Genomic DNA, 13,294 nt, shown 5'->3' on the forward strand with positions numbered 1-13,294 from the left:
AGAGTACAGATTGTCGTAACACTTTACACAAAAATAAATTCAGGCCTACTTAATTTGATCAGAACAGAGACATAAAGCATTCCTAAAAGTAAATGCATCTAGACTTAGAGGCATACATATCTACAAAGAATGACGTTTTTAAGGATCATCCTGAGCCCTACATATACTAAGTACTTATTTGTGTGCAGAACCCAATGGTGAGCACATTAAACACTCACCATTAAAGCTAGTGGAAGCCACTAAGAAAAATGACAAGAAATTTCCACTTGTTTTATTCACTCATCCCCTTTAAATTGATACTTTTCCTTCCCTCCATCAGCTGCTGGAGCTGCCGAATTGCAGGATTGCACCCACCCTGACCTCCAAGGCCACACAAGCACCTTTACTGCTAGCACACACTCAGCGTAATGCAGCAGGACCACACTGTGCCCAGAAAGGACCCTGTCCGCTTCCATACTCCTGCTAGCTGATAGGCACATCATTCTCACATCCATGACTGACTCCTCCTTGCTCCTGACAGCCCCAGAACGCACTTCTCAGGCACTTCAATGGAAAGCAGCACTTTTTCCATAAAGGAAATTTTAGCAATCTTTAACGAGCCTTTCAAGCACCTGATGTCTGGTAGCATATAGGAGGATCACTGTCCTTACCAACAAGTCTATTCCTCTTTCTGCCAACATGTTGGTATCCACAATCAAAGGACACTTTTCTCAAGGTTTAAAACACTGGGCCTTAAACAAACTCATATAGGAGAGAGTCCTCTTTAAATACACACATAATCTAGGTAAAAATAGGGAGAGGAAGTTTCAAAACCATGAAATCCAGGAAATTCTCTCCAAAGCACATTTTTAAACAAACTCCGGAACAAATGACATATGAACTTGCTGTGAAATTAAGAGAATTTCTCTCTCTCTCCCATTCCATCTGACATAAAACACTCTTTCTAATAGGTAATACACAGGTTACCATCGTATAAATATTTACTATATGAATGTCATTCACATATATTCCAGAGCAGAGGAGTTATCTCCCTTCCTATTGAAATAATACAGAAGAGGAAATACAGTATGTAAAAAACAGATGCCTTCACTTCAGCTGCCTTTTCAAAGATATTTTTTATTCGGGCTGTTTGTAGCCAGGGCTCCAAGAACTCATATCTCCTTCCAAATGGGCACAACGTACCTGAGATGCCAGCAGAGAAGTTCTTTAAAGATGGTCTTTTTACCACTGTGTAGGATTCCCCAACCACGAACACTTTATACAACACAGCATTGTGATTGATGAAGCTCTGAATGACGCAAGGGGGACGGACAGCCTTCAGGCCCTCCTGGTTGAAGATGATTGCCATCTGAAAGCACACAAACAGTTTTGCTCAAGTCTTTCATTTATTTCACATTTACCAACCACCTGACCAGCAGTGAGGGGGGAACATCTACTGATGAATATATATACACACATATACAAAATATGTATAGCCCAAGTGCAAATTTCTGCTCAAGCAGCTAGACCTATTTCTTTACATTTTGAACCCTCTGAACACTGCTGGTGGTGCAGCTTTCATTTTCAATCAAAAGCATTTGAATCAGTATTTTCTTCTCAGTTTTTGCAATTTCATTTACTACTTTGAGTTAGGGAGCTACCACAACTGCACATTTTATTAAGAAAAACAAAAGAGTAGAACATCTGACAAATAGAGTAGACAAAATTTGTAAAACATAAAGCATGAGGACAACAGAAGTATGAAGAATAAATCTGCTTGAATTTACTAACAATACGAGTTCTTTCCTACAGCTGTATTTTCAGTGGTTTGGCTGAGCCCAGTAGCAATGTCCTAAGCTAGAGGGTTTCACCCACATCAGCAGAGAATTTTTTCAAAGTGTAGTAGTCCTCACTGTTAGCAAATGCTGGGCCAGCATTTTTCCTTGGCTTGGTTTCTTCCTGTTATTCGAAATGTATAGTCCCCTTGAAGAGACTGGAAAAAGTATGCCAGCAAGGAAGTCATTTTAGGGCCTTAATGATGAACAATAGCTGCCTCAAACAGCATGGAAGCAATGCTGGTAGGTGCAGACAAGCACTTTGACAAGCCAGCATATCTCAGTACACGTTACACTGCTCTCTGCCTGAATCCCTCCATTAGGCATGTTACATGCACCTTTAATTATCATGAACATGGTGCCCTACCCTTAAGGTTTGTTGCTGAAGTATGAATGCTGCCATGGCTCCTGTGCCAAACAGGCAGTATGCACATTCTGGTACAGGCTGATGAAATTACTTTACAGTGAGCTGTAGATTACTAAACAGTAGTAAGAATTAACTCACATTTGTTCTCTAGCTTCAATGCCCTGAAAAAGCTATGTGCTAGTTACCTGAAGACTGATGTTTCTTCATTACTCTAATGATGCTGTGCCCTGTTATCCACAGCGGCAGAAGATAGTCAGTCATTTTGAGTAAGGACCATTCAAGGCCAGAGAACCTGACATAGCGTACATCTTGCTTTCTTCTGGGCAAAACTAAACTTCCTCATCTCCATCCTGCAGGCAGGGATGCTTTGGTTAGAGCATCTTCCCCCACGGAGGACCTGCTCACACAATGGCTAACCTTCCATTTCTCATGCCTCTCACCTAACTCCTTCAGCACAGGATGCACAACACTTGCCAGAAAGGCTTCCAAGTTCTAAAACATAAGTTTTTTCTTAACCCTCTTAGTTTTCCTGCTCAGACTCCTTGAGCCTAGTATTCTGTTTGGGACAAAAAACAGTTCAGAGGTGTTAAGAGAATTCTTGTGGGTCCCACAGTGACTCCACAGCAACATACAGAATAAAATTGGAGATTCCTGCCTCAGCACAGTGCAGAAGTTTTACTGCTCTCTCTTTCCACATGCTTGATGCCATTTTCATGCCTTCTGATATTAGCTGTATCCAAGTGAAATCAGGGCCACTGGAAGGATTTTATAAAGCAACTTTTCCACTTTGTGCGTGCTCTCTCTCTCATATTTTATATGATCAGCTGCTCAGTTGATAAATGCCGTACTGACAGACTGAGAAGCTATATCTGAATTCCTGAATTCTTAGTAATATCTTAGTTTGTTCCTGTAATAAAAATAGTAAATATAAAAAGTTTTATTGTTCACTTATGGCAAAACCATGGCCATAGTAAATAATACAGTGATTACATGTTTGTAGTTAGAAGTCTGAGCACATTTTTGTCTCTAACTGATTATTATTCTGTTCTCCTCTTTACGTGGCAGATCACATTAGATCACATAATTGTCTGCATGCATGCAGAATGACTCAGTAGATTAACATTTTCTGAGTTCAAGTCAATGCGTGCAGTCAAGGCCCATTGCAGCTGATATTCTTACTCTGTCTCCATTATACCAGATGCTATCTTTTTGACAGCACAGACTGAATTTGTGAGTGGTAATAATCTGTGCAAGAAACCTACTCTAACCAGCAGGATCATCCATCAAGATGATTTACAGCAACAACATCATACCTCATTTGTCTCTCACTGGTGGCAGGAATCACTGTCCTTTTCCTCCTCCAGGGTAGACTGTTGGCTTTATAACACCTATAGTATCATACTAGCAAACAGCATGTCACTCCTATCGCTCAAGTGCTCTTTGCAAACATTCATCAATGAATCCTCACAAACCGCTCCTTCACAGGATGAGCAGGTACTTATCATCTCATTTTACCAGTGTGGAAACTTGGAGAGTTTATCTTTTCTGCACAAAACTGACTCAGGCTACTGGGAACCATGTGAAACCTCTTGTCTGCAAAGCTCTATGCTGACAGTCCCATGGACTGGCACATAATCCATGTAACTTCCATGGTGTTACGTTATACCAGCTCACTGTGATGTCTCATGGTTTTTAGCATGCGTACAGCTCCAAGAATTCGCCTGCAGGGTGTACTTTGTCATCTAGTACAGACTTGCTGTGTCTGGCAGTAACAGGGGAACAATATTTTACATCTCATAATTTCCAAATGGTATTCCTCATTATAGATGTAGAGTTCTTTTGAAGGCAAAGCAAAACATTTGGCACCGAGAATTTCTAATGACAATGTCCTTAAGGAATTCAACCTGAAAAAAGTGATTCTGTGACTCTTGCTTTTCACTCCTCTCTGCTCAACATTTAGAAAAAGTTATACTGGATGCATTTCCTGAGGTTATGGGTCTCAGTAGCGTTTCACAGTAGCTTTACCAGAAGGTCAATCCAGTTCTGACCTACTGGCAGCAAGAAAGAAGGCATCATCGCTGCTCAAATCTAAAAGAAATGGTGCTGGTAAAGTGGAGTTCCAAGTGCTGAGCTGGTAGACATGACCTCCAGTGCAGAAGCCATGTTTAACTGTGGGACACCACAGGAAGACTAACAGCACCTCTGCTTAGCTAACTTGTGCTTTCCCAGCATAATGCAGGCTCTGCCGGCACTGGCTGGCACCAAACCCAAAATCATATCTGTACCTTCAGCTGTCCCTGTTAGCCAGTGTCTGAATGCTTTGAAAAGTCATCTTATAAAGAAAAGCAAGTTTCTGATCAGACTGGGTTAGTTGCAGTGTCAGCTCTGCAGTGGGGAAGGTCTCTATAGAAAATTAAACAAATTGCCAAAAGTCAAAGAAGGAGTCATTAATAAAACAGACATCTTTTTTTTTTTTTTCTTTAGTCCTATATTCCATCTTTCAGACAGACTGTCTTGTAAGCAGAATATTTGTTCTGTGCTTCCTTTGCCATTAGTGGCCATAAAATAGTAGTTACAGGACAGCTCTTCTCTGACCATAAATACACCTTAAAATCATTCTTGAGAATACAGCAACTGTAAAATGACTCTACTACAAAATGTGTAAAGTATTACATAAGACTTCAAGCTTTTTCTCAGGGGGTCATCCTGGGCTCATAAACTTCCATGATAAACCATAGCCTACAACTGTACTCAAGTCTAAATTTTGTTCAGAAAATGGAATTCTGACAGGAGGCTGAAGTATGGCTGCATTGCATAGAAGAACTGCACAGAAAGACTCATTACGGAAACACAAGTCCAAACTGAACTGCACAGGCACTGAAAAGCTCCTGCATTACAGGCTGCAGTTGCAGAGGAACTCTCTGTAGGAAAATCACCAGGAAATTTGCAGTCTTATATTCATTAGCAATCTAGTCCCAAGTGTTCTGGTGAATGACAGCGAAAATATAAAGCGGTTACTCCCACAAACGCTAACAGGACTGCATGTAATGCTTGTAAAATGATCCAAGCTAAGGCCTACACAAAAAAATTTAGCTGCATTTTAAAAGTTAGTGCTCAAGTGAGAGTCACTCAAAATTTTAGCTGTAGGCATTCTGCTCTTCTAGATTTACATTTTTCTTCGGGACCTTCAGTTCTCAGAGTTGCTGCAGCAACATACTGCATATTTCAGGAGCAGCTGGGAAACCTGGAACGGTTACTGTGCTGTTAACAAAGGAAGCCAGGCATCATTACAGATGGCACTGAGGAGTCGATTCTGAAAACTGAGATGTGGTAAGCAGAGAGGCAGGAAGCACAAATGGAAAAGAATTAAAACAGGCCTCAGCTTCTCTTGCCTAAATTTAGAGGAAGCAAAGCTCATAGGAGCACAGTCTGTTCAGAAATACACAACCCTTTTAATTGCAATTGCTTTACAGGAATGAGGCAAAGCAGATAATTCTAGCAGCCCTGTTTTTCCCATAGCTGTATCATGTTATTACAACATGCTTGGAAATGTGGTCTCTATTTGCTGTTCCCTTCCCCTCAAGGAGAAGGCTGTGGCAGACCAGCTTGCCTTTACTCATACTTCTGCTTCATCTGCAGCACAGAGACATTTGTCATCAGCACCACATATATGTTTGGAAGAGAAACATGGTAGGGTACAAACACGACTCAGTGTCACCTCCCACCAAAGGAGAGGCAGAAGCAGCAGATGCCTTGCAGATATAGTTGGTATGGAGACTACATACTGCTAGAAACAATAAAACTAGAATTACTAAAAGTTAGAAACTGCTAGAAAGAGAACTTCCACTTTAAGAGGTTAAAATTGTATTTAATTTCATTTCAGATAAATCTGAAAAAATAGTAATATTATTAACCTCAATGGAGAGGCAAGGAAAGGGAAGTGGTTTGGGCATCACCCTCATTCTGCGTACAACATGATTATAGAGCACCAACCAACCAAACCACCATGAGAAGATTGGAAGTGGGGGAATAATGTTGCAAAAATTCTTTAACTCACCTCGTGAGAGTTGGTTCCATGGGCCACTCTGGTTTTACAAACTAGATTAAAAAAAAAAAAAGAAAAAAAAAAGATCACTGAAACAGGCCACACAAAACCCTTTCAAATCTGTTCCCACCCACATGTGAAACACTGGAGTTCACCAGACCAAGACAGTGACTGTACCGGATAATGCTGACAGTCTCTGGTTGAACAGTGTCCTCATTCACTGCAAAATCTGGCTTGCTCCAAGCCCTACTCTCTCAATTGCTCCCTGTAACTAAGGTGCAGAAATCATTATTAGGACTGGATGAATGTGCAAAGCATCAACTAAGAAATTTGCATCAGTATTGGTACTGCCTTTCTGCCTAAGGCCTGCCCAAGCCCGTGTGATTTCGCCTGAGGCTGGAGCCCTGCTACAGGTACCACAAAACACTATTGTCCTGAAAACAGCAGAGCTAGGACACAGCAGAAACCAACTGCTTTCCCCACCTCTCTGGTCTTAGGGAAAGGCAGGCAACCAAAAAAGCTGAACCAAACTAAGATATGACAACCATCTGAGATACAGGCAGCCAAAGAGGAGGAGAAAGAAGTAGAAAGAGTTCTGTTTCCTCCTCCATACTCTTTATTTGTTCTGTGCACCCTGGTTCTACCCTCCACCCTAAAACTGGTACAACATAAGAAAAACATGCTCCTGCTATTATAAAACCAGAAGAGAGATGAAGACCCCGGGATCTACATGATGAGCATAGCTGATGCAGTGAGTGGGCAGTCATGTATAAAGTAGAGAAGGAGATAAAAACGCACATAGAGTAGTTGTGTTGTATGTGACAAGACTTCTTTGGGGGTTGCTGGAAGAGTTAAACTGCCAGGCAAAAGGACAGGCAGCTATGAAGGGCAAATAATCCACACTAGAGGCCAAAATAAGCTGTTACCAGAAATGTTGGAAAGTGGTCAATGTTGTCTCACAGACACATGCTTTGGAGAGCGGGAGAGTTACAAAAAACAGAAGAGACAGAAAAAGCACCCACACAATGTCACTCTTGTTATTTTTTTAATTTCATCATCATTTAGAGGGGTTGATTCATAACTTTTGAATATGTGGGCCATGTCATATTTGAGTACTCAGCACTAGCTGGCCATAATGAAAAGAAAGTGTGCATGGGTGATAGAGGAGTGTCAAAGCAATTTAGTGGGCTTTAAACTACTGCTTCACAACCTAGCTTCAGGAAGCCTGCCTCATCTGGGAGACCACTGACAAGGAAAGCAAGATATGCTCACTCCACACAGCTTTACCTCTGAACCTTACAAATGAGGCAATGCACCATAGGAAGGATGAGTTAAACAATCCTACTCATTTTACACTGCAAGGAGTCAAATAAAGGAAGGAACTAAACAAGAAGACCCACAATAAAACCTGCTATAAGAGCACAAACAGCTCACAGCAGCTGTTTGAGGCTCTGGTCCTTGGTGCCTGGTGTCTATGGTCATTTTTACTCTCTTTCTTCTACCCACTAAAATTATACTTGCAGCCTGGATCAGGGAAAGGGAGGGGTAGTGAAGAAAGGGAGCAGTTAGTAAGAGAACAATTTTCTCAAGAAAAATAATGAACGCAGCTGGCAGGAGAAACTTCTTGCACAAGTTCATGGCAAGAGGCTAACTTTGTTAAAATTATTACCATTTCCCAGGAAATCACATTTACTGTAGCAGGTGTTTAAAGTAACAAACATCAACAAAAGGCTAAATACAAGCTGATAGGGAGGGATTTTGCTCCACACTCCAAGCAAATTGCTTCAGAGTGTTTGCTTCAGGAAGATTATAACATCCTGTACACATTAGCAATGAAACATCCAGTCCTACAACATTGGCTACACTGGTCTTTTGGGGGCATGTGGAATATTTAGAACCTACTAGAAGCTACAATGAAAGACCATTTACATACTGAATGGGAATGCCAGTCCATTCTTCTCTATTAGCTGCAAGGTATCTTCTCCGCAGGCACTTGTCAGCTCCATAAAGGGTGGTGAACAGATCCTCTCATCTATAAGACAAAAAAAAAAAAAGACTCAAATGGAGATCCTACAAGGCGGAGTTTAACTTCTCAGTTATATCGTTACTAGCTCTCTCCAGAGTAACTGCTTCTAGACAGTCAGTCTTACTTTGATATTAAAGCACTGGCAATTTGGGTTTCAGAAGATGAAAGTTCAGGCACTCCAAAATCGAAAGGTAATACAAAGACCAAATTTTCACAGGTAGTCAGGCAAAACCCACCACCTACTTATGAATACCTAACTATTCAAGACTTAGTTAGTAAGGTAAAAATCAACTGGGATCTTATCTCTTAACATTACTGCCTCCATGGAGTTTTAGCTACAGCAAGGTTAAGTTTGGAGTAAAAAATGAGTTACAACTCAAGTTCGCTGTGCAGTGGAGAACTGCAATTCAGAATAGATCAGCCAAAAATCACCTAAAAGAAACACTGTGACATGTTCCTCCAAGGAGTGATGGGTGACTAACATAAAAGGTGGAAGCCATTAGGATGTCTGGAAAAGCTCCAATCACAGGTCTGTATCTACCAGCAACTTGTCTTGAAAATAAGCAAAATGTGATTGTTATCATCATCCATTATTCTTCTAGAGAGCACACAGACTCCAAACAGGTGGAGGCCAAATTGTGCAAATGGTGCAAAAATCAAAAAGCAAAACCCCAGCAGTTATCTATATACTCCCAAAGAGCTGTACATCCTGCACCACTTTAGATTAAATGCTTTTCACTTCAAGTACATATTTATGCATTATTCTGTCATAGAGAAGGGAAAACTGAGGCACTGAAGATGAGAGAGGCAAAATTCTTTATATCTTAGTACGTCTATCTCAATATATGCTTGAATGCTCTGAGAATATCTGAGAACTCTGACCATTAAACAATGCTGTTGCTAAGAGAAGTTTTCTGCAAAGAGAAAAGACTATTTTCATATACCCCAAAAGGAGCAGAAAGATTGATGCTTTGAGGTCAACGTCTAAAAAGCGAAACAAAACATCTCAGACTTCAAAGTTTTCAGCTTGCTGCTATGAAAACAGAAAGCGGCATCCAAAAGTGACAGGTACTGTAATATTTACAAGCCTTTGCCAGAGCAAAAATTCCTTAGATTAATCCAAAGAATCAGATTTAGTTTACAGATACTTGGGAACAACTTTGGCTTGGCAGCTCTCCCACCCTTATGCTCAACGCTCACAAATAACTTTGTCTTCAGAGTGCAAATGCAGAAGGACGTATGGTTCCATTTCACTTCCCTCCATTTCTCTCCCATACAAACATGAACTGGAGATGGGGAGTTTCAGTGTTCCTGCCAACCATATGACACTTGGATGGGGAGATGAAGAAAGGGGCAAACAGTAATTTCTTTGACTTTGTACTTAGAAAAGACCACTTGGATCAACAAAAATTAGCAGAGAAGACTCTTAGCATCTCAAAGTGCTCCTGCTGAGTTTGACTGAACAGCAAGGCCTTTTCTCCATCAAAAGGGCAGCTCTAGCCCACTAAAGTCTCTAAAACACACTTTTAACTCACAGCCAGACCTGAAGACAAAGCAACCCTCCTCCAACCCAAGATCTCAGTACAGCCTTCAGCTAGAAACCTGCTGCTCTGAGTTTTAACACACACATTGCGTTTCTAAAGGCAGCTGTCAGTTTAAAAAAGGTCTCCAGCTGTCAGTGATGATCCCTGCTTCCTTCCCAGAGTGCCAAACATACTCTAAAAATTTATCTCACCACCAAGCTCCTCTTATCAGAGGAGAAGCTGGCTCAGCATACCTTCTCGGCACTAAGGACCACGACAGACCTAATTCAGTAGTTGAAGGTCAACTTCTATACTGCTTTTCACCAGCAAGACATTGCATTGTACAATACACAAAGTATAACCAAACATGCAGAGGTGCATTTAGCATTGCCCTCTGCTTCTGCCAAGGCAATCAAATCTTAGCAGGATATGACTGAGCTCCATTCAGGCGCTAGACTTTGTTAGCTGTTGTCACTATTCCTTCTCAAATCAGTAGTGACCAGTCACCACAGGAAACCACCCCCAGAAAGGACTACAATAAACATAGCTGGTCTAGAGGTGAGACTGGGAGACGTTAGTCTGGCCCTGCTGCTGACCTTTTATATTGACATTACAGCCTAACCCTCCAATCTAAAAACAAGTTCTTAGTTGCATTACAGAACCTAGTGAGGACTAAATACCTCTATAAAAGCAGCCTGAGAACTGAAGTATGATGCACAACGGCAGCAGGCCTTCCACAGAGCTGCATCAGATGTGCACCACTAACCGAAGTGACTATTTGCATGTTTGCATGTGTCAGGAGGACACAGAGTTAATGCAATCCAGATCTCACACAAGGAGTAGGTATTGCCGCTTTTATACCATCCGTACTCAATTCAGAGCTCTGCTTCAAGATGCGACTGATCAAAAGAGACTTTTTTTCTAAAATAGAAAGTTTGGAAAAGATTCTATCTCATCTTCCATCTTTGCCTACATACAAGTGTCCTTAGCGCTCAAGAGATTTCTACAAATGCAACTTCTATACTCTCCACTTTGGATTTGAAAGTAAAACTTAGTCACTTCCTTCCTCTCACTAACTACATACCTTGAGTTATCAAACCTGCACTTCAGAAGAAATACTTCTGGTTGTTCTGTATGCAGAAAATTGGCCTTGATTTTTGTAATCCTCATGTCTTCCTTCTGCAGTTTTTTGGGGTTTTCTATTTTACACACAAACAGGAAAAATTTAAAAAGAAATGAGAATTTTTGCTGAAAGGAGGGTGGGAGAGAAGAGGCTTCCTTTCACTAAAAAGAAAACTATTCTAGGTCTGACCATATATGAGCACATCTTTGGTTACTAACAGAACGGCTCTATATGTTTGGAGCTCTGCCTTTGCAAATTATCAGTGGTTTACAGATCACCTACAACCACAACTGAAGCAAACTCTCAGGAAAGTCATCAAAAAATGTTCCATTTTTGCAGGTTCATATTTTCTTACTACAAAGCTTACATTTTTAATGTATTTTTTTAAAAAAATCTAGTCAAATTTTTGAAAGTTTTGATGTATTGACTGCAGAGGAACTGCAATCCAGTCTTTTTGTCTATTAGAAACCTGCATGGCTAATTCACTTATAATAATGATTAAAGAAAATGTAGTAAGTTTAACCCTGGATAAACATAATTACTAAATCTATCTTCCTTCAGCCTTTATTGAATCAAAGATATCAGCAAGACAAACCTCTCTATAAATCAAAGGAATGCTGTGATGTAAGATAGAGACAGCATTTTTAAGCCCTATTTTTATTCAGAGTAAATCTGACAGTGATATTTCTGTCTTTTCAAAGTACCTAACAGCCTCTCCACAGCTGCCTTTGAAAACGTGGCCAGAATTACAGGTGGACCACATCAAATCCAGAGCCATCAACTTAACAGCAACAAGGAAAAACTACTCAGACGAGGAGAGGGTTCAACTTTCACTTAAGACAAGCATCAAAAGTATCTGTAGTGTTTTTGTTGTTAGAGACAACATATCACTAAATTTAGAGTGAAAATGCTGTCTCTGCTTTCCTCTATTCCTTCCCAACTTTGTCCTTATTTTCTATTGTATGTCTTGGCATACACTTTGCAGTGTCTACTTTCTATATTTTCTTTAAATTCTACTTCCTTTCCTTCAAGGTTTTCTGCTCCGACAGTGGCATCCTTCTCTCCTTCCTTTTTACTTTCTGCATTATCTCTTTCTCTCATCTCCATTTCTTCTCTATTGTGGTCTTTTCGTTTCTAATTGCCATTTCTATCCTCCCATTGCTACGTATGCTTTATCTCTCCAGTCTTCTTTGAATGGAAGTCGCAGCTGGGATCATGTTCACTCCAAACACAGGGGGAACACAGAATCTCTGAAGATGGAAGGGAAGCAGACACTAACAACAGGTTCTGGGTGGTAGCTGGAACGATGGGAGGCAGTCACCTCCCTGCATCCATACAGCTTTGGGGCAGTCAGGTCTGGCTTATTTTGCTCTGAGGGTTAGCTTTCTCACAGAGTTGCCCCATTCCCATGGAGCAACAACATTATTACAAAGGTAGAAAACGTAACTGGTGAAGGCTAGTCTACAGGACAAATAACAAAGCTAAACAACAAAGGAGAGGTGGGAAGAGTATTCGTACCTAGGGTTTTGGTGCAAGGAGCACGAATTATTCTGGATGAAATCAATGATACTGAGTGAAGCAATAGGATGTGAAGAAGGAAAAAAAATGCAGACTAAGTATTGTTTGGGGAAAAAGTTTTCTGACTTCTGGAAGTGGTGGAAATCTTAATGCTTGCGACTTGCTTAAGTAAGAGATGTTGAGCTCTTGCTCTCTGTGGCTGGAAGAGCTACCAGGATTGTTTCTGAAAAAACAGAGTATGTTACTTCTGTACCACATAATACTGTATGCAGAGAAATGGCAAAGCTGCTCATAAAAAGTGCTGGCCTCTGCTGTAAAGACCCGTTAAGATAAGCAGAAAAACATCCATACCAAAATCAAGACTGGTTCAGGTCAGTCACCATCAAAGGCTCATACGGCAAATGTTCAGTCTTAAGCAATCAGGAAAGATTTAGAGGAGAACATACTGAACTCTAAACTTCCTCCTTTGTTGAGAAAAGCCCCTCACTAATAGAATAGTTGGCTCTGTGATTTGGAGACCCTAAGCCTCTTTAAAAACAAATGAAGATTTTCAGTAAACTGTGCTTCACTGTAGCTTCCGCCAGTTTGCACTGCTGCACTCTGCTCCTGTGGGGATTAAGAAGATGCACAGATAGTACATCTTTTTCTCCTAATACAGTAAGGGGAGGAAATCTGAACTTCCAGCTCACCCCTGCCTCCTAAGTTCACTTTCAACCCAAAGAACAACTAATCAAATAAAGAATTTGGTAGATCCTTTTTTTAGCATACGGCTGAACTTTATCTTGAAGGTATCTTAATTTAAATCACTACATGATTGGGTTTTTGCCCTTCAGAATCTCTTTTATCATTGTAAACTTATCACAGCTTTGGACTGTCAC

General features: G+C 40.7%; 1 protein-coding gene across 2 annotated transcripts in view; it reads right to left on the reverse strand.

Moving 5' to 3' along the window:
* ITPK1 (inositol-tetrakisphosphate 1-kinase) overlaps window positions 1-13,294 on the reverse strand; it is a 155,767-nt gene that overhangs the window by 15,082 nt on the left and 127,391 nt on the right. For both annotated transcript variants that reach the window (XM_062576991.1, XM_062576992.1), the window contains 3 exons: window positions 8,160-8,258; window positions 6,239-6,279; window positions 1,183-1,348 (listed from right to left, as the gene is read on the reverse strand). In XM_062576991.1, the coding sequence (XP_062432975.1) occupies window positions 1,183-1,348; window positions 6,239-6,279; window positions 8,160-8,258 (306 nt within the window). The remainder of the gene's footprint in view (window positions 1-1,182; window positions 1,349-6,238; window positions 6,280-8,159; window positions 8,259-13,294) is intronic.

Source organism: Rhea pennata, chromosome 5, assembly GCF_028389875.1.
Source record: "Rhea pennata isolate bPtePen1 chromosome 5, bPtePen1.pri, whole genome shotgun sequence".
NCBI lineage: Eukaryota > Metazoa > Chordata > Aves > Rheiformes > Rheidae > Rhea > Rhea pennata.